This window comes from Quercus lobata, chromosome 9 (genome assembly GCF_001633185.2).
Source record: "Quercus lobata isolate SW786 chromosome 9, ValleyOak3.0 Primary Assembly, whole genome shotgun sequence".
Taxonomy (NCBI): domain Eukaryota; kingdom Viridiplantae; phylum Streptophyta; class Magnoliopsida; order Fagales; family Fagaceae; genus Quercus; species Quercus lobata.
In genome coordinates, this window is record NC_044912.1 from 14,533,198 (window position 1) to 14,555,263 (window position 22,066).

Consider the following 22,066-nt stretch of genomic DNA (forward strand, 5'->3'; position numbering starts at 1 on the left):
CAATCAATGACCCCGGTCCCAACTGCGCGTAGTGGAGGACCGGCCATGGGGGTGAGCTGTGAGGAGCTGGAGAAAGTACTCGTCGGATCAGACCCTGAGAGGTTTTTTCAGGTCGGCTCGGAATTACCAGCACAGGAGAAGTCAGCGCTAATTGATCTTCTTCGGCGGAACGAGGATGTATTCGCCTGGGATCCCTATGAAGCCCCCGGGGTTGACTCAGATCTCATATGCCATCACCTTAATGTTAATCTAGCCATAACACCAAAGAAGCAACCTCCTCGGCGCTCGTCAAAAGAACATGCAGACGCTGTGAGAGAAGAGGTTGCAAAATTGAAGAAAGCTGGGGCTATCAAGGAAGTATTCTACCCCGAATGGTTGGCAAACACAGTCATGGTAAAAAAGAAGAGCGGAAAATGGCGGGTCTGCGTAGATTTCACAGACCTAAACAAGGCCTACCCGAAGGATCCTTTCCCAATGCCGCAGATGGACCAATTAGTAGATGCGACTGTCGGACACCCCCGAATGAGTTTTCTGGACGCCTTCCAAGGCTACCATCAGATATCCCTGACTGCCGAAGACCAAGAGAATACCGCTTTTGTCACCCCAATTGGCAACTATCACTATAAGGTGATGTCCTTTGGACTGAAGAATGCCGGGTCGACCTATCAGAGGATAATGACTAGGATGTTTGAACAGCAGATGGGTAAGACCGTTGAAATGTATATAGATGACATGGTAGTGAAGAGAAAATTGGTGGCCGACCACATCAGAGACCTCGGTGAAATGTTTCAAATTCTAAGAAAGTACAAGCTAAAACTGAATGCATCCAAATGCTCATTTGGGGTAGGATCAGGAAAGTTCTTGGGTTATATGGTGACCCACCGAGGAATAGAGGTTAACCCTGACCAAATAAGAGTCATTCATAGCTTGCAGCCTCCTCGGAATCCCAAAGAGGTCCAGAAGCTTACCGGCATGATAGCTGCTTTAAACCGTTTCATCTCCCACTCAGCGGACAGATGCAGGCCTTTTTTCCTCCTTTTGCACAAGTGGAAGGGCTTTGAGTGGACTGAAGAGTGTGCTTTAGCTTTCCAACAGCTCAAGGAATACCTCGCCCGACCACCGATCATGTCCAGTCCCGATGCCGACGAAGTGTTATTCGCATACATTGCAGTAACCTCTCATGCGGTGAGCTTAGTACTAGTCCGAGAAGACAACGGCACGCAGCGGCCCGTTTATTACGTAAGCAAATCGCTGCAGGAGGCAGAGACCCGATATCTCTCCTTCGAAAAAGCTATATTGGTCGTCGTACAAGCCACGCGGAAACTCCCCCACTATTTTCAGGCACATACAGTAGTTGTGCTAACTCAACTTCCACTGAAATCGGTCCTCTGCAGCGCTGACTACATAGGTAGAAAAGCTAAGTGGGGAACAATCCTGGGCGCCTTCGACATTAGATACATGCCTCGCACCGCCATAAAAGGGCAAGTCCTCGTCGATCTAGTAGCTGAATTTGCGGAGCCCACCCTAGAAGGGATGGAAATGTCGGGGTCACGAAGTGCTGATGGGAAACTGGTCAGCACAGTTTTTCAGCATGAGCACAATAGGTGGAGAGTACACATTGATGGTGCAGCAAACCAAAGGGGCTTAGGGGTGGGGCTCGTTCTAGTCTGTCCCGAAGGGATAACCATAGAAAAGTTGTTGAGGCTCGGATTCTTGGCCACGAATAACGAAGCCGAGTATGAGGCACTGTTGGAGGGAATGTCGATGATCCGAAAATTGGGTGGAAAATGCGCAAGCATATTCTCGGATTCGAGACTCATTGTAGGACAAGTAAACGGGGAATTGGAGGTGAATGATGAAAGAATGCAAGGGTACCTTGCTCGAGCTAAACACTTGCAGACCCATTTCAGTGGCTTCCAATTAACGCATATACCCAGGAGTGGGAACACCCATGCGGATTCTCTCACAACATTGGCCACCTCCTCGACTCAACCCCTTCCGCGGGTTATTTTAGTTGAAGATCTCTGCCGCCCAACAACAAAGGAGCCCAACGGTGTTCGGGTACACAGCGTCGAGGTAGGGCCTAGCTGGATGGACCCTCTGGTGCTGTTCTTAAAGCACAACACTTTACCGGACAATAAGGTTGAAGCTGACAAAATCAAGAGGAAGGCTTCTCGATTCTGGCTATCCGAGGACTCTAAACTTTACAGACGTTCGTTCTCGGGGCCATACTTGCTGTGTGTGCACCCAGGGGCTACGGAACTCATCCTGGAGGAGTTACATGAAAGGATTTGTGGAAGCCATACGGGGGGCAGGTCTCTCTCCCACAGGGCCATGACGCTGGGTTACTGGTGGCCGAGCATGCACAAAGAGGCTCTAGAATATGTGAAGAAGTGCGACCAATGCCAAAGGTTCGCCCCGAACATACACCAGCCGGGCGGAGAACTTAACCCGTTGTCCAGCCCTTGGCCATTCGCACAGTGGGGCCTAGACATACTAGGGTCGTTCCCCAAAGCGGCTGGGAACAGGAAATTTCTTCTCGTCGGCACCGACTACTTCACAAAGTGGGTCGAAGCCGAGGCGCTGGCAAATATCAGGGACGTCGATGTCAAGAAGTTTGTCTGGAAAAATATTATCACTAGGTTCGGGACCCCGCACACCCTGATCTCGAACAACGGCCTCCAATTTGACAGCAAAGCCTTTAGAGAATACTGTAATGAGCTGGGGATTATCAACCGATACTCCACACCGACCTACCCACAGGGTAATGGACAGGCGGAAGCCCTCAATAAAACCATAGTGAATGGGCTGAAGAAGAGGTTGGACGACGCAAAAGGGAGGTGGGTTGAAGAGTTAGCCCACGTCTTGTGGACATACCGCACCACGCCTCGCAGGTCCACAGGAGAAACCCCCTTCTCATTGACCTACGGAGCCGAAACTGTCATCCCACTGGAGATAAACTTCCCAACCCAAAGGACTACCGCCTTCAACCCCATTGCTAACAACAGCCTTCTAGAAAAAAGCCTAGATCTCCTCGAAGAAAAAAGGGAAAGTGCGATGGTTCACTTAGCTTATTATCAGCAAAAGCTCAAGCAGGGCTACGACGCTAAGGTGAAGTCAAGGCCGTTGATGCCCGGGGATCTAGTGCTGAGGAAAGTCCTGGGCACCGCGAGGAACCCTGTATGGGGAAAGCTTGGACCAAACTGGGAGGGCCCATACCGTATCACTTCTGTAGCCGGCATTGGGGCATACTTTTTGGAAGACTTGGACGAACATGTAGTACCACGTCCATGGAATGTAAATAACCTGAAAAGGTACTGTTATTAATGAAAGACACCATACTTGACGCCGTGTTACTGTACAGCAATTTTCACTAAGTGTTAAACAGAACCCAAGTCCTGCATGGCTCCTCGGACCACAGACTTGAGGGAAATTAACCTAGCAACGATTCTCACTAAATGTTAAACAGAACCCAAGTCCTGCATGACTCCTCGGACCACAGACTTGGGGGAAATTAACCTCGCAACGATTCTCACTAAGTGTTAAACAGAACCCAAGTCCTGCATGGCTCCTCGGACCATAGACTTGGGGGAAATTAACCTCGCAACGATTCTCACTAAGTGTTAAACAGAACTCAAATCCTGCATGGCTCCTCGGACCACAAACTTGGGGGAAATTAACCTCGCAACGATTCTCACTAAGTGTTAAACAGAACCCAAGTCCTGCATGGCTCCTCGGACCACAGACTTGGGGAAAATTAACTTCGCAACAATTTTCCCTAAGTTTTAAACAGAACCCAAGTCTTGCCTGGATCCTCGGACCACAGACTTGGGGGGGAATTGGCCTCGCAGCAATTCTGTCTATATTATTGACTATCATTCTTTATACATTCATTCATTCACGCTTGATTTTCAGCAGTTAAAGGTAGAATAAACATCCATTTATAATAAAACAGAAGAGAAAGTAAAACAGCAAGAGGAAAAGGAAATAACATCTTTCATTAAACTCCCCAAAAGCGATCCTTTTACAACTGTTAAACAAAACAAAGTATGAAAGATCTAACAAAAAAAAAAAATCCTACACTACTTTCCTAAATCTGATCCCTGAGCAGGCCCAGCTTGGTCGTCTGCTTGCTGTGGCCCCGAAACAGTCTCCTTAGCCTGTGCAACAACCTCCCTGATGGAAAGACTGTCCTCGGGCAACTTGCCCTTCGCGGCCAGTTGCGCATCCTTAGTTTCAGGCACAGCAGAGTTCAAGGCTAAAGCCTTCGTGGGGAGAGGCACTTCAGTCGCAGCCTCGTCAGGAATCTCACGAACGTCCTCAGGAAAAAAGATGTTCTCAGTTTTCCTAAGATCGGAATCCGCTGGGACTGCCGCCCGGTCCAAGGCCACACCCCAAGACAGGGTAATGTATTCCCTGCACACAGTAGCCACCTCCTCGACCAGCCTGACCTCAGTATCCTTAACCCTGCGTTCATAAGAGGCTGCCACTGCCTTCTCGGCCGCCTCCCTGGCCAGGCGGGCCTCCCCTTTAACCTTTGTAAGCTCAGCCTTGAGGTCTGAAACCGCCTGCGTCTCTGCCCTAAGATTTTCCTCGGACTTGCGGAGCTGTAGGCGCAGATCCTCAGCTTGCTTAGTGGCATTTTTTAGGCCGGCTTCCACGCTGTCCTGCCCCTTCTTCACCTCCTTTACCTCATGGCTCAGGCTATCGTTTTCCTTCTTGAGGTCGCCAGTAGTCCTCTCGGCAATACGGCGGGACTGGACCTCATTGTGAAGGTCCTCACGAGCCTTTTTGGCCCACTCCTCAGCAACGAAGATTTGCTGAGTAACCTACACCAGAAAAATAAAAACTTAATAAAAAAGAATGGTGAATAAATGGACGCGTAACCAGAGAACAAGACAGTAAAATTTTTGCTTACCATGGCCATGTCCCTCTTCAGCAACATGAAGAGTTCTGGTTGCTGACTGTCACGGAGCCCCTTCATGTCGCGAGGCAGAAGAAGAGGCTGCTGCAGGACCTCAGCCAAGAATGACGCCTCCCGTCGTTGGGATTCCCACAAGGTTGCATCCTAAGAAATTAGAGCGCCGTCCAGTTCGAGCCGCGGCGACCATATCCGTTGTTCCCTCCGAATAGCCGCCTCGTCTTGGCTGTCAATGGACTTGGTCCTATTCTCTTTGGGCTCCTTGGTCTCTTTGCCCTTCTTCTGAGGTTTGGCTTTTTCTTGGCCAACCTCACCCTCCTCCAACTCCCCCACAGGCCTCTTGCGCCTTAAGTTGGGCATAGGCTGCAACGCCGCATCCGATGTGGGAGGAGGAAAAGGAGCCTTGGAGGTCAGCTGCTCCTTTGGGGCATCCTTGGAGGACTGCCCTTTGTTCCTATTGGCAAGGAGGCCCTTGAGGCCAGACCTTTGTCTCAGGTCCATTCCTTCTTCTTCCTCAGGCTCTTAGCTGGTACTAACTTGTGCGGTTACTAAACCCAAGTTAGGGGCTGCCGAGGCGCGGTCTAGATCTGAATCAGAATCTGAGAGCTCTATTATCCTGGCTGACACCTCTCCTTCCTCGACAAAGTGAAACTGGTCTATCTGATCCTCCAAAGACGAGTGCGAGGAACCGGCTTCCTCCTCTGGGATAACTACTGCGGGGAAGGCGCGCTGAGCAGGCAGCTGGACGGGCGGTAAATCTCTCGAAGCAAGAAAGCCTGGTACGGAGACGTCTATCCGTGCCAATAGCGGACTACTTGCCCTAATTGCTTGGCCGGGCTCCACTAGAGCACGAGTAAGGGGCACGTAGTCCAAAATCAGAGGCGCCGATCACAATTGCCCGTCAACACTCACGTAAATCTCCGACCTTAGAAGGAAGTTGAGTGCCTGGACGTTGACCAAACTAAGCCGAGGAGTCGTATGCTTCTTGTCTGCAAGATCCGAAGAGAGGGATATGTTAATCCGATGAGGCAAACAAGTAAAGTCAGAATCAAAATAAAAAAGGAAAAAGGGGGAAAAATCAAAACTAAGATCCTTTCCAAGGGATCTAACTCTATGGTGCCCCACCTGGTTCTCTTGCCGTGACTGGGCAGTGAAGACCGTCGTGTCACCGTCCGGAAACGATCAAGAGGTCGTCCTTCAAGCCTTTGTTGGACTTGGGAAGGCAAGATATCAACCTCACCTCATTGGACCTTGACTTCAAGTAATATGAGTCGCCGAGGCTGTGCAGTTCATATAAATGAACCACGTCATGCCATGTAAGGCTGAGGTTCATCTGATTGTTCAGGACCTCTATGCACCCCAGGATCCGGAACATATTCGCGACGCACTGGTGATGGGCCAACCTATGACCACGCAAATAATCCCTAGTTATCCTCCCCATAGGGATGGTCATTCCTCCTTCCACAAAGGCTATCACGGGAATGGCGACCTCCCCCGTTTTCCTCTTGATTATGACCTCCTCCAGAGGACAATACTCTAAACCTACCTCCGGCGGAATACGGTATTTAACCCTGAAGCCCTCCATACCGGCCGGGGAATTCACCAATCTGTCAAGTTTACCCATCCCCCTAATCCTAGGTGACGCGAAGACGATCTATTTAAGGAGTAATGCAGGAAAAAGGCAATGGAGAAGGAACATACACTTACGGGTGAGGAGTTTGCAGGAAATCTTCAAGGGGACAACTGCGAGGGCTTGAACGCTTTAAAAGGGTGAGTGCGAGAGTGCTCTGAGTGCGTGAGTGCTTGTCCAAAAATAAGAAAGGAGTGCTTTTTGAAAAACTTATGTATCTAGGAGAAGCCGGACAAACATACTCCCGCCTAGGGAAACAGAAATTATCCCAACCGTTGATCTAGCGTCCAACCGTCGGATCAAAATATATGGAACTGCCAAAAGCAATAATTAGCACCGCATGGATCATCAACCACCCCCGTCATAGATGAGACACATAAGAAGCACACTTCCACGCAAGTGAAGCAGGGACCCACAGCAAATAGTCCTATGAATGTCAAAATCCCGCCCTTCCTTCTCGGACAAGAAAGAAGGAGCCGGAATTTTGAGGGGCTATTGTAGGGGTGGAATTTCCAAAATCAGCGAATGGGCCTAGGGACCCACATGAAGCCTAACCCTGACCCAACGGGGAATAGGAGCCCAAGTGATTCCTGGCCTAACCCTGTTGAACCCAGTTTGATCTAAAAAAAACGTCCGAGGAGGAATGTCTCCTCGGACACACTAATACGGGCCCAATATGCGTCCCCTCCACAGTGAAAAACCCATCCAGGCGAACATGAGCAGGAGGGTGAGCCTCGCACAGCATAGAAGAGGAAAATGCGAGACATCGGGGAACAGCCACAACTGCCGCATTAAATGCAAGAAACTACTTTTTCAGCCGCATTAATGTGGAGAAGACAGGCAAACAGTGTTACATTGGCCAGTGCAACTCACAGAAAGATAGGGAAGATGTCCGATGGGACAGGCACTCAAGTGAAGGTCCAGATGATTAACAAGTGTAAGGTCCTTATCACTTCAAGGAGTCTATATAAGAGAAGGAGATCCCCACGAAGAGGGGATCGGAGAATCAAAAAAAAAAAAAGAGAAAGGTAAAAGAACTCTATAGTCTGTAAACAGAGTAAGAGGTGCACTTATACGTCTTCTCAGACTGATATCCTACTAAACATAAATGAAGTATTCTCACGTTCAACACGTTGCATGGCACACATCTAACTGACGTTCACTTCGTCTAGTCCTAGCTCTGTAGCCCACTCTCTACAAATTTATTGTTTGGGAACTTTTGGGCCAGAACCATTTACTTACTGGGCCTGGGCCTCAAAATACCGCCCCTACACTTGTAATTTAAACAATTTATTAATGACGTAACTATTAATCTTTAATTTTTTAGAAATTTTGCAAGCACAGAGGACAAAAGAAGAAAATGTAATCCAGTGGTGAATTTATCAAAATTCACCTCTAATAAAAATATATTAAGTAAGGTTGTAGTTTTAGGTTACAACCAATTTTGTAACTAAACTTTATCGTATTCCTTTTATGAAAATTATAATAAAATTATTAATTAATAATCCATCTAACGAATTATTTTGTTTTGCGTGTAAAGTATGTTTTTACCTCAGGCAAATGAAGTAAATGCCAACTCAAATAAAGCTATAGTCTATCACACGACAAGTAAAAATAACTTGTTTCTCGGTTTTTTTTTAGGACCACCTAATTTCCACCAATAAGTTTTTAGATATAATTCTCACAAAAATACAGGATACGGAGAAAAAGTAGTGAAACTTTTCCAAGTTTTCTGTCTAATATAAAGGTCGTAGACTTTCAAGTTTTCTGTCTATATAAAGGCCAGAAACTTCAAAAGGGTCATACATTTTGCACCAATTGTTTCTGTCCAAAAGGTCAAAAAAAAAAAAATTTTGCACCAATTGTCAAGCCTTAGCTTTTGCTTTCTATGCCCTGTTAAAAAAAAAAAAACACACACACACACACATATTTGTTATGACAACATTTTTTTTTAGATGAGTTGATGAAAATATATATATATATATATATATTGACAAACGAGGTATCTATTTGATTATTCTTTTGGTTATATACAATCCTTCTTAGGAACCACTTAGCCAACAGTAACTTTTTGGTGATAGAAATATTAATTTTTTTTTAATAGACTTGGTGAGTGTTAAGAAGAATAGGAAAAATATATACTTCATTTTTAAAATTAAGAAAAAGGATGCTATTGAAACATAATTAATCCCTTCCCAGCTATTTATAATTCCCCTTCCCCTTAATATTAGGTAACAAAAATGTCTAAAGAATAGCAGTGAATTACTTTCATTTATTACCCCACCCCCCCCCCCCCAAAAAAAAAAAAAAAAAAAAAACCACATTGAGGTTAAAAATGTAATTGCCAATTTGCAAAAGTTAGAAGAAGACAAATGAAAACGGCAGTCCCTGTCTCCATCTCTAGTGTGTTGTGGGATCTTATAGAACCTTCAAAAACATACATAAAAATGAAATTCAAATTAATAAATGTAAGTATTAAAATAGGTTATATACTTATATTACAAATCACGGCCTTTAATTTTTTTTGTAAGGACACGATTCGTGGCGGACCGTAATAGTATTGGATTCGCACGTAAAAATGCCCAAACAATATGATTTGTAGAGCGTGGATGTAAAGAGCTAGGTTAACTGTGGTCTCCCTTATAAAGATTCGTTCTCATGCATACTAAAAGTCTAAAGTTGGTACAGCAATCATTTTCTTTAGTGATCAAGGCAACTTTTTTTCTCTACTCTTGCTTTTCTCTTTCTTTTTCTCTCTCTTCTTCTTTTTGTTTCGATCCTCCTCTCTCATGCTCTTCTCTTAGTTTATATACCCCCCGTTGTGTTCCATCCTCACCGCACACGTGTAGGTTGGGTCCGGAAGATTTCTTTCTGTCCCATCTAGCACCCCCTAGAACTTCCTATGGGCAGCTGTAAGGCTGCTTCCTTACTGTTCAGGTATCACCTCCACATTAATGCGGCCAGAGAGTTGGTTAAGAGGTCATTAATGCGGAGGCAACTGTAGTGATAGATATTTGTTTGCCTTATCTCTTTCGTCCTTGATCGGTCATTCTATCTTTTACGGTGACCTAATTCTGAGGTCTGGTTGCGATAGGACCACGTCCTAATCGTCCTCGGTCGCACACTGCCGAGGAGTATGGTGTCCTCAAACGAGTACAGAACCCTACCCTTGTGATGTTGACTACCATCGCCTTCAGTAACTACATTATGACCTGACTTGGCCTCCTCGGACGGATATGCATCCTCGGATGGGGCGCGGGCCTAACATTCCTGAATCAATCCTGAACTTTATGGGCCTATTGATCGAACAGTCCCCACATTTTTTAATATACATTCTTTAACTTTAACCTTTTTTTAATTTAAAAAAAAACGTTAACTTGTTTTTAAATCTCTTTTTTTTTTCTTTTTATCTTTTTATTTCAATCATTTAATTTATATTCGTTTTTAATGTAATCATTTTATTCACTTTCATTCAATTTGTAGTGATAAATCTACCAAAATAGATTATTTTAGAAAGTGAAAGATGCTAAAACTGGTTTCAAGATTAGACGTACTGATTAAATTAAAAACATGTTCAACATAAAAGGCTGAAAAAAACTTGAATGATTGAATTAAAAAGAATTTTATTTTTCAGAAAAAATTAAAAAATAAGTTAAGAAATAAAGTATAATTTGTACAATATTAGCTTATTATAATTAGTAAATCTTAATAGGTAGCTCTAATGTTTCATATAATTCATGAGTTTTTAGGTTCACATATCTTACCTAACGTCTTATTCGAAAAGGAAAAAGAACTAAATCTTACCTAACATCTTGAAGTCAGCATTAATTTTTTTTCCTACTAATAAAAGCGGGGTGAGTGAGAGAGGTTGAAAGTTGGATGACTTGGATAACATGCTACACATTCTAATAATTTCTTTATATAAAAAAAATCATATAACTTATTTGATTAATAAGTAAAATTCTAAGTATAGTTTTGTAGGTACTACGGTACTGTACTGTAACTTAAATTCTCAAATTAAATTTTATAATATATAGTTGTATTAACCAATAAATTTAATTATCCTAGAAAGAAAATAAGCTGTTGATTTTAATTGTGAACAAAACAATTAAGAAATTGTATTTGTACCTAATTTTTGTTTTAAAAAAGTGACTTGTTATTATTACTAGTGTATAACTCGTTTATATACACGGTACAATTAAAAATAATCACAATTCTATACATATAATGAATTCAAATTATACATAATGTAAGAGTTACATTTTTTTAAGTCATAGATAAATACATACATTAGTTTTATTTATTTATAGGATATAGAATGCGTTTACTTTTTTTTTTTTTTGGTTTATTGGGTTTTTGATTGTTTATTTATATTAAATTTTTCTTCTTTTGCATAACATTAACCCACTAATAGGACATGTACAAAATTAGATAATAATTAAAATTCAATTTAAAATCTAATTTTATTTTTTAAAGACTTAGACTTTATATATATTTTCTATCATGTAAATTTTTTCACATGATTAAACCTTAAGAAAGAACCTTAAGTTTTGTCCTAAAAAATAATTATTATAACCAGAATTTTATTTTATTTTATTTTTAAGAAGATAGCCAGCTTAGCTCAGTGCTCACCAAACTATAGGAAAAAAGAAAAAAGAAAAAAGAAAAAGTAAGTTTGGAGATTTGGACCAAATTCTTCCGAAGACTATGAGTTGATAATACCTATAAAAGATCTCACCTTTCATTTCCACCACTTTTTGTTGCATTTTTCATTCACTGAAAATCATCGCCAAAGCCAAAACCAAAACAAACAAAAACAAATGGCTCTGCAGCAGCTATGGGAGGCACTGAAGGAAGCGATCCCAGTGTACACGGGCCTCTCTCCAGCGACCTTTTTCACTGTTCTTGCTCTGGCGTTGGCTGTGTACCACGTGGCTTCTGGTCTGTTAGGGTCCTCCGATCAGCGGCCGAGGGAGCGCGAGGAGGAGAGTCAGCCACTTCCTCCGCCGGTCCAGCTCGGAGAGATCACCGAGGAGGAGCTCAAACAGTACGATGGTGCTGATCCTAAAAAGCCTTTGCTCATGGCCATCAAGGGCCAGATCTACGATGTCTCTCTCAGCAGGTTTTGTTTCATTATCATAAAACTTAAGTTTTTTTTTTTTTTTTTGGCTTTCTGGGTTTTTAAAGATGTTTTGTGTAGCTGATTGTATATTAGCTGGTACTGGCAGGTGATGAATTTTTTTTGAAAAGATTGGATTTTTGGCTTTCTGGGTTTTCTTTGGGGTGTGGGAGTGGTTTTATTATCTGGGTTTTGTGTAACAAATGGTATATTAGCTGGTAGGTGATGAATTTTTGAGAGTGGCTTTGGTTTTTGGAATTCTGGGTCTGTGAAAATTATTGAGCTTTTGGGGGTTTTTTTTTTTACTTTTAGGATTTCTATGGGGAGGGTTTTGGGTATCTGAAAATTGTTGAGCTTTTTGGGATTTTTAGATTTTCTTTTTGGGGTCAACGGAATGCTTTGGCATCTGGGTATGTGAGATTTTATGTCTTTATGGTGTGTTTGCGTTAGGGTAAAGTTTTGGATTTCCTTTTTCATGTTCAGCTTTTTTTGATTTTCTCTCTCTCACAAACAAAAGAGATCTTTTGGGTTTGGTCTGGTGTTTTTATTGATATATTGCTTTCTGGGTTGTAAATAAAGGTCCTACGAGTCATCCACAAAGTTTCCACTTTTACGGTTTTAGAGAGCTGATTGGTAAGCAGCCTTGCACCGACCTTTTTTTTCCCCAAAAATATATGGGAGAGGTTTGTTTCCAAACTTGAACTTGCGACTTGTTCGTGGAAGGCACTTGGTATCGACCTCTAGGTTTTAAATGATTCCGTAATTTTATTCAAGGACTTCTCTACAGCCTTGTGATGCTTTCTATATGCACTCTTGCTGGTTGTTGTCTACAGAAGAAAAAGGCTTTTTCAAAATTGTGTAATTTAAGCTCAATTTCCATCTCTTTATATGATTAACAATATGTATAACATAGAAGGGAAGTACTTGTGACAAAGTTTGTTTATAGTTTGATTCAGCAAACTCGATGAGATAATACTAATAGTCTGTGTAGTCCAGGATGAATCTCATAGCTTAAAAATATGTATATTAGAACTTTCGTGGTGATGCCTAAGCAAGTGGTGGATCTGCTAGCTTGTTTGAATAGAGGCAGGTGTTGGACAGCAGTTATTTGGGAAGCAATTCCACAATGCATCATGTGGACTATTTGGCGAGAACGGAATCTCAGAACTTTCAAGGGGGAGGAACATTACATCATTGAACTGAATTGGTTTTTCTTGCTTACTCTGTTTGATTGGATGACTGCAATGACCGGGCTTTTTATCCCCTCTTTTTTTGAGTTTTTATATTTGTGTACTTTTGCTTAATGTTTTGTTTCCTTTAGTACACATCCTGTGTACCATAGGAAGGAACAGATTGTATGCTTCTTATCTTCTATTAATAAAGTTCTTTACCTATAAAAATTAATTTAAATATATATATATATTTGAAGGAAAGTACTTGCAACAAAGTGTGTTCATGGTTTGGTACAGCAAACTAGACGAGAGAGTAATCTGTAGTCTATTATGAACCTCATGGCTTAATTTGGACTAACCTAAAGGTTGGGAGTAATCTGTAGTCTCTTGTGTGTGTTTTCTTGACTATCCTTGTTCTAGGTATGAGGCTAACCATATCTAGTTGGCCTTGCGTTCACCTTATTTGTCTGCTTTTCCTACATGCTTTGTTTATATTCAGTTACAATTCACCTGTTATTTTCATGTGAAGTTAGATTCTTTGGAGTGAATATTCATTCTAGGTAATGCCATGACCTACTATAAGCCTTAGTATGGGGTAATTTTTAAGCAACTGGAATGAATTGCTTGTTTTCATTGGTTGTTTATAAGGTCATTGTGGGACATTTAATTTTCTTTATTGGCATAAAATATCGTTTTCATGACTATAATGTTGTATGTCATATGATTTTGGGAGTCCTCTTTTTTGTGTGATCTCTAATTTGATTGCATTTAAACCCATCTTCCTGGCAGAATGTTTTATGGACCAGGTGGACCTTATGCACTGTTTGCTGGAAAGGATGCTAGCAGAGCTCTTGCAAAGATGTCTTTTGAAGATAAAGATCTGACCGGTGATGTATCTGGTCTTGGTCCATTTGAACTTGAGGCTCTGCAGGACTGGGAATACAAGTTTATGAGTAAGTATGTTAAGGTCGGAACCATCAAGAAGTCTGTTCCAGAAACTGGTGATGGGGCACCCACCAGTGAACCTACAGAATCTACAGACCGTGTTGTTGCTAAACCTGCCGAAGATGGTCCATCAGAAACCGCAGCTGTTAAAACCGAGGAAACCCCTTTTGGTGCTGATGTTGCAAAAGAGTAAAGGTGGAGTATTTCAAGCGCCAATAATGCAAACTTTTGTAAACAATTTCTATTGGAGACACTGAAGGAGGGTAATATTGGGTGCGTGTATTTCATCAATCATGTTATACTCATAAGGATATGGTTAAGATTGTAGTGTAGGATACCCTACTTATGAACGAACATGTTTGTAGAGTTTGTTAAATAATGTGTTGGGGTTTCAGAGCTGCATCATTCAGTGTATTCAATTTGGTTAAGAGTTATAGCATACATTAATCAAATATATGGAGTTCCCTTTCGCTCCTCAATGTGCAATACTAGAGTACATGCAACTTAGTTGTATTCGGATCCTTCTCAATCCAAAAATATAAATAAATAAATAAATAAAAGTAAAAAATTCTCCATTTTTATAAGATAATGATGAAAATTTGTATATTTGATGCATGAGTAATTATTACTCTTTTATCTCATTACCCGAAAGAGGATAATGAGGTGACCCTTGAAAAGCATATTTCCAGAAGTATTTTATTCTGGACAGCGAATTGTCATTTTCCTCAGTCTGGGCCATAATATTTGACAATTTGTGCTCTGCCAGTCCTTGTTTTGATGCCTTGAATCGAAGTGTGTCCAATGTTGTGTGATTCGTATCTAAGGCATGAAAAATGAACATACTTGTCGCCTTGTTAGCACCTCATAGTTGTCACCTTGTTAGCACCTCATACTACCCAAAAATTACTGCATTACAAGTAAGGACTAATGTAGTGTAAAGTTTCCCGCTCACGCCATAATATATATTGACCATTATTTGCAAGAAAGCCTCCATAGTTGAAAAGCTAATAAGTGGTTACAACTTACAAACGTACATAAATATAAAACCAATTTGGTGTAGCAGCCCTTGGGGTCTTCATATGGAGAACCCATTTTTTATTCTCAGGCAAGCTCAGTACAGCTCAGAGATATTCCCATTCTCATTGAAGCGATTTAAATAAATTTATATGTAAAGTAATCATATTTGGTTTTTCATATCTAGCTTTAGTCAAAGACTCAAAGTAAGATTTAATTTTTTATAATTTATATTGAAAAACAAATAATAATGCATATATTGAGCAAATATAAAGCTTTTTTTTTTTTTTTATAGAAACAAATTAAATTATATATTTTACTTTGTTATCTTTTGTAGTAGACTTAAGACACGTTGTTACATTCTCTGCAACACTTAAAAACAGTGAAAATTATTCAATGCTCTATGAACAATATTTTTTTCATTCCACATAAAGATGAATTCTACTATAATTTTAATTTAATTACAAGAATCCAATATTATGTGAGTAGATGGAACATTGTTTCTAGAATATTGAATAATTGCATTATAAATGGTGTTATTCCCACGAGAGTACCCGGGTGGTAGATTTATTAGTATAGGATGTGAGGTAAATCCAGAGGTCTCAAATTCAATCTAGCACACAATCGATCTATTGGGGTTTTCAAGATGCCTTAGGTGTGGTGCTAATAACAAAATTGGACATTACTTAAATTAAGTAATAAGGGTGAACCTATTTTCACATAAAAAATAGTTGCTTTCAAATTATCTATTCTCCTAGGATATCTATCACCATAGACTAACTCTGAGAGAAATTACTTAAGAAACCAATTGAAAAATTGTTTTCCCCATGTTCAATGAACCCAAGGGTCATGGTTGCTATCAGTTTAATAATAGAGCATGGCATTTTTGTCTATAGTTGACTTTAATAATAAACCCATTTTGGCACTAATCTCGTTTAGCAAATGATAGGTTTTGATTGATATATGATCTTCTTTATTTTGTGAAAAATATTTTCTAATTTTTAATATAATACTAGTACCTTTTTTAATACAAATATAATACTAGTACTAATATCTGGAAGTTCAAGAGAAACTCTTATAAAAACTTTTATTTTTTTTCGAGAGAGTTTCAACCTATGGCGTTCACTCCTGATGATAGCTCTTTATCATCAGACCAAGACACCAATAAGTTTTTGGTGTAGGCAGGAATTGAACTCCAAATCTTTTATTCAACCATCAGAAACTTTACCAATTGAGCTAACTGAAACCCACACTCTTATAAAAGCTTTTAATGTCCTTCAAAAAAATATTTTTATCTACTCATTCTCTCTCTCATAGAAAATTTGGCACATAACCTCTTTTATAATTCCTTTATATGGTTGGATTTAACATTGATCTATACAGTCATGTGATTGAAATTAATTGAGGCACCTAAGAGACAATATCAATTGAATTTAAGTTTTATCATAACTTTTAAAATTCTTCAACTCTGCTGGCTTTTAAGTCTATCAAATTTAACTGGATGAAATCATATTATTGTGCATCATAAGGATTAGGAGCTAATATTTTAATGTAATACCAAAACTCGATTTGTGCCTACCTAGAGCATATTCTCAGAAATTCACATAGTCTCTCATCAAAAAAAAAAAAAAAAAAAAATTCACATAGTCAAATCTCTCTTTTATTATTACTAATATTTTTTGGTTACTGTGCATCCTAAGGATTAGTAGCTAGTGTTTCAATTTCATGCCAAAACCTGGTTGGTCATATTCGTATGCTCAGAAATTCACAGTCTAGACTTTGTTTTTATTTTTATTTTAATAGTAACAAGTGAGGATGAAGGATTTGAAATCAACTTCGGACAAAACATCTAAAGATTCTAAACTACGAAGCTCTTTGTGTGCGTTTGACATAAGCTTATTTGATTTTGTGATGAAAGTCATGTACTATAATTATTATATTGCACTAGTGAGAGAATCGAGGAGCACTAAATTAGAGACAAATGTTGGCATGGAGATTCCAAGCCACCATATTAAATGGATAACTTGTATTGTGGGTATGCTATGTCACCTCTAGGCTTCCAATCAGTTGAACCAAACCCTGCATTGCTAGCACGGCATGGTCTAACACAGCTTGATTATCATTGGACCACAAGGCCAGGTACAGGTTCTTAAGTTGCACATATCACTTTCTAAGGCTGGCAATTGAGTTGGCCCTTTGGGGACACTGAGGTATCGTTTCAGACTTTCAGTACATCATTTTGTACTGCTTAATTAATTGCCTTGGTCCCCTTAACAACTGCCTTGTGAGTTTTGTGATTAGAATCAAACCCTCTACTTTGAGATAATAGCATTCCAACACATGCCTGACCGACTAAAGCACACTTTGGAGCCAGACATTTCACATTTTTAGTGGTGATGAATCAGCAAGTGATGGAATAGACAAAAAAATGTTCAAAGATGTATAGGGCCCTGCTGGCACTTGTCAGCAAAAACTTGTCACAATATGACAATAAGCAAGACAAAAAATTTCATTATTCTTCTTTTTCACATCTATTAAGATTACATGGTGTAATTGGTGTTAATAAAAGAGGTGTAAATAGCGGGTTCACGTGAAAGTGATCTTGCTCCAATCACAACTTACTACGCCAATACTAGTGAAAAAAAAATTGTAAATTTTTTTGCATCCGTGGCTTTACAAACTTATAAATCTTGGTAACCCAACTCTGTCAGATTTGACTCACATGTAGTACATTAGACCATGGTACACCAGACCAGATAGCTCCAATATCAGTTTCATGTTTATGACAACAACCTAATTCACTTTTTCCCCCTATCATATGAAAATTAATCTCTTATCAGTTTTGAAGGCATAAATGATAATCAATTAAATTAGGTAGGCCTAATAATTATAAGAAAGTGGGTGCATATGTCCTTCAAATATCTATTGTTGATTTTTTGGCTCTATCTTCATCACAAAATGCCTGGATCCATTATATAAATTTTCTCCAAACCCCCAAAAGAACTTTGAAGATCCTGTTTTCTCTTCTTCAAAGTTCAAACTCCTTTTTTTTTTTTTCAAATTCCTGTTCCATTGTTTTGAGACATGGGAGTTCATAATTTTTCATCACTAGCTGTGTTCTTTATTACTCTCCTTGTATTAGTCCATCTTTGTGATTGCCGGCACATCAACTGGACTGCCAATGTAGAAACAGAACCAAGAACAAGAAACAAGTCTTCTTTTCAATTTCCTCTCAATACTATTTCACATTTCGTGGCATTTGGTGGCAACAAGGCCAACAATGTACGCACTGTTTCACATCCAGTTATTCCAGGGGGACCAAATCCACTTCATAACTGACAGATAAATTTGGCTCAGGGATAGAAATGAGGAAAGTAAACAATTGAAAGTAGCTACCTTTCAATTCGAAGCAGATGACGTTCTTTCCTGTTGTTCTTTGCTGGAATTTAAGGTTGTTTAGCTTGTGGAATGAAGCATATCTTTTCATGAAGCTTTACGCGAGAGATATAAAATATGAAGCTTTACGCGAGAGATATAAAATATCCTTTGTACTATATGGTATTGTAAAAATACATGTTTAGACTATGATAGCATAGGGTTCAGTAAATTTAGCTGAGTGAGTGTATTTACTTGGCCTGTGGGGTTTTGCTGAATTATCAAGTATTTACCATCTATTGTTTCTAGAAAATTGTGCTATGTATTATGGTTTTTACTTTTTAGTTTGTTTGATAAAGACACAACAACTCTAAACAATTCCCCTAAACTATTGGATGAGTAGTGATATATTACATGATACTTTTTTGTTTTTTACTCTGTTCAGTAACAGAGAACAAAGCAGAAAACTCAGAACCTTAAGTTAAATGTAAAAGTTTTTTATTCCCAAGCCTAATTTTGAGCTTTTGACTCCTAATTTATTTTCCTGCAGCTACCTGCAATTAAAACAAAGCATAAGTATATCTAAACTAACGTTCCTTGTTGTTACTCATAACTATTGCATTTATCATCGATGAAGCAGAACAGAAGAAGAAATTGAAGAGGGAAAAGATGGAGCTGTTGGATCATAAAAGACTTCTATAGGATGACTATAAAGATGTTTGTAATATGAAATGTTTGGTAGTCAGAAAATTTTTATTAAAGACTTTCAAATTGGACTGGTAGAGCAAGAGATGCATTTGTAAGAGTATAAATTAGAACTGCATATGAAGATAAGGACTTTAAAATATTATGGTTTTCTCATACTATGCAAACAAGTAAACACATTACTAAGATGTGGTTTGATCACCAAAGTGGACTATGGTAAGAGAGAGAAGATATGTCCTATAAATGAACAGATATATCATAATAAATATAGCATATTGGCAACAATGAATTCATTTAGCAGAACATGTGTGTATTGTAATAGCATCTTCTAAATTTACATTTGATTCTGTTTTCTTAGGCATTGCTACTTTGCTAGGTGTAGCATTTTGGAAGTACTCTTAACATTTTTAAAGGCTGACAAAAATGACTTTGACTTCTTAAAAAATAGTAATTTACTTCTCAAATGCAAACAAAAAACTATACGAAAATTCCAAAACAGCTTTCCAAAATATGTTTTTACTACCAACTTCTGTTGTCATTACCCTGCTCATTTGGCCAATTCCAAACAAAGCATTCCCCACAATGGCGTGTCCCTTAGGGGGTACATAAAATTGAAATAGCCGAATAGGTCAGATCCCATGTATGACAAAAGAGAGAAAACTATTGTGTTTTTAAACAAATTATGATTTCATTTTCTAGTTTAATGGAGAAGCCTGCATGCTGATTACATCAATTGCAGATATAAAATTGGAAAAACAAGCTTATTTTTTGTGTTCTTTTTTTTTTTAATTGTTGATCTTTCAGTTCTTCATGATGCTTTACATATTGTCTTCATGAGTCATGACATAATAAACGAAATACATGTTTAACTTTTACATAACAAAAACATGCTACCATAACCAAGAGGTTCCTGGTTTCAATGTCTAGATACATTCATACATCAATTATATTATATATGAATTGAGTAGCTTAGTCACTTAACCAAAGGATAGAGTTGCTTTGCCAACACCTCTTCCCAACTCTTATATAAAGTCAGCTTACATATTTAGGGAAAGGAGATGTATTAGATATTTAGACTACTGTAGACTGTGGTAGCTGGCAAGCTATGTCATGTACATAAAAAAAACCGCATGATTCTTCCAAAAAGAAAATTTCAAGAGAAATGCACAGCCTATCTCTCTCACAGAAAGTGACATCCATAAAAGTCAACTTTTGACATTTTCAATACTAGAGATGTGCTTGCAACGAAGAACCAATGTGTCTTAGAATTGAAAATTGATAATATAAAGTATATGTAAGGTTTTTGGCTTAGTGTATTCTTCACTAGGTGGCAATTCCCTTACATATAGACTTTCAACCTCCCAATCAGCTATAAACAATACAAAAAACAGTTAAACACTCTGTTTTCTCTGCTTTTCAAGTTTTCCTTCCCCAGCTCTGTTCCATCATTTGACTCATGAAATTTCACAGACCCATAATCCTCTTCCTAATGGTTATTATTATGCTTGAACTAGTTCAAGGTTTCAGTTGTCATAATATCAACCAAGCTTCTAGAGAAGAAAAAGAACCAAGTTCAAGGATCAAGTATTCTTCCATGTTTTTACGAAGCTACTCTGCCATCCTCAGCTCTGTGGAGTCCAGGAAGAAGAACAAGATCTCTTCATTTCACACAGTTTCACACCGGCTTGTTCCTGGTGGACCAAACCCACTTCACAATTGATTGTTCTTCGATGGCAAAGATATATAGTTATATACTAAACAAAGTTCTTTTTGTAGATTGAATAATGTCAAAAATTTCCCATGATACTATTAGCAACACGATATTGTCAAAAGTTTTTCCTTTTTTGTTGTTGTGAGTATTGTTAAAGTTCCATTTCTATCATTTATGAATACTGTTTGGATTTAGAGCAATTTTGAAAATTTTTCTTGCTCTCCCAGCTTTTATTACTTGTAAAGTATGTTTGAACATTTTAGAGATGAAATGAATAGATAAATTAAAAGGGAATAGAATGGAATGAAATGAAATAAAAAAAAAATGGTTTAATTAAAAAGAAAGGGTATATTCCTCTTCTTTGAGACTTGCAAGTTTGTAATTAAATAAATACTAGTCGCTAACCCGTGCAATGCACGGGAAAACTATTAGAAAATAATAAAGCATGCATATGTTAAAAGACAATTTAAGTTCATATGTGCTTGTAAGGGATACATACCTAAATAGTTCTTGCGGTAGAAATAAAAGTCTTATCTTTGAGATAAAGAACTGATGTAAACAAACTAACCTTACATAAAACAAATTAAAAATAAAAAATAAAAAAAACATAAAACTGATGTCACGGGAAATTTAGCCACATAGTAGTAATATATAAATCTCTTAAAACCTAAACCTAAACCTAAACATAAGGACTAAATATATAAACAAACTAACCTTACAAAAACTGAACTTTATAAGCTAAAATCTATACCGTGAGTTGTAGATCTTGAATGCTATACCGTGTGTTTAGGGCTTCCTACATCTGGAGAGAGAGAGAGTTTGCAGAAACCAAAGAAAATCTCTCTATAGTTTAAGAAACACAATATACTAAAATCAAAGAGATAAAATTTTCAGATGACAAAATATTATAGATAATTTAAAAGAATTTTGGTTTAATTCTTGAACATCGCAACTCTATAAAATTCATACTAATAATAATATTTTATGATAGCACAGTTAGAATTTTGGTTTAATTTTTGAACACTGAATTGAAAATTGATTATATGAGTATTCAATGGTGAACAAAGTATTATGTATTAATTAATATATAAACAAAACTAACCTTACAAAAGCTGAACTTTATAAGCTAAAATCTATACCGTGTATTGTAGATCTTGAATGCTTTAGGGCTTCATACGTCTGGAGAGAGAGAGTTTGCAGAAACCGTGACTTTATATTTCTTAACTTGAGAGAGGGTAAGGTTGCTAGGGTTTTGTAGATCTTGAATGCTTTAGGGCTTCCTACGTCTGGAGAAAGAGAGAGTTTGCAAAAACCGTGGCTTTATATTTCTTAACTTGAGAGAGGGGTAAGGTTGCTAGGGTTTTGAGGAGTTATAATTTTTATTTATTTTTTATTTTTTAAATATTGTGCTGACGTGGAAAATTGTGGTGCCAGCAAAGGCTTCGGTTTTATATATATATATATATAGATTAAC

At 38.7% G+C, this 22,066-nt stretch overlaps 1 protein-coding gene across 1 annotated transcript; it reads left to right on the plus strand.

Annotated features, from left to right (window-relative positions):
• Positions 1–11,199: 11,199 nt before the first annotated feature.
• Positions 11,200–14,261, plus strand: LOC115959819 (membrane steroid-binding protein 1). Its single transcript, XM_031078415.1, has 2 exons — positions 11,200–11,673; positions 13,632–14,261. The coding sequence occupies exons 1-2, from the start codon at positions 11,372–11,374 to the stop codon at positions 13,978–13,980; spliced, it is 651 nt and encodes a 216-aa protein (XP_030934275.1). The 5' UTR covers positions 11,200–11,371; the 3' UTR covers positions 13,981–14,261.
• Positions 14,262–22,066: the final 7,805 nt, after the last annotated feature.

Bases quoted from the DNA above. Each gene is read 5' to 3' on its own strand.
- LOC115959819 (XM_031078415.1), top strand. From the start codon at position 11,372: ATGGCTCTGCAGCAGCTATGGGAGGCACTGAAGGAAGCGATCCCAGTG. The intron at 11,674-13,631 runs GTTTTGTTTCAT...TCTTCCTGGCAG, and splicing joins TACGATGTCTCTCTCAGCAG to AATGTTTTATGGACCAGGTG.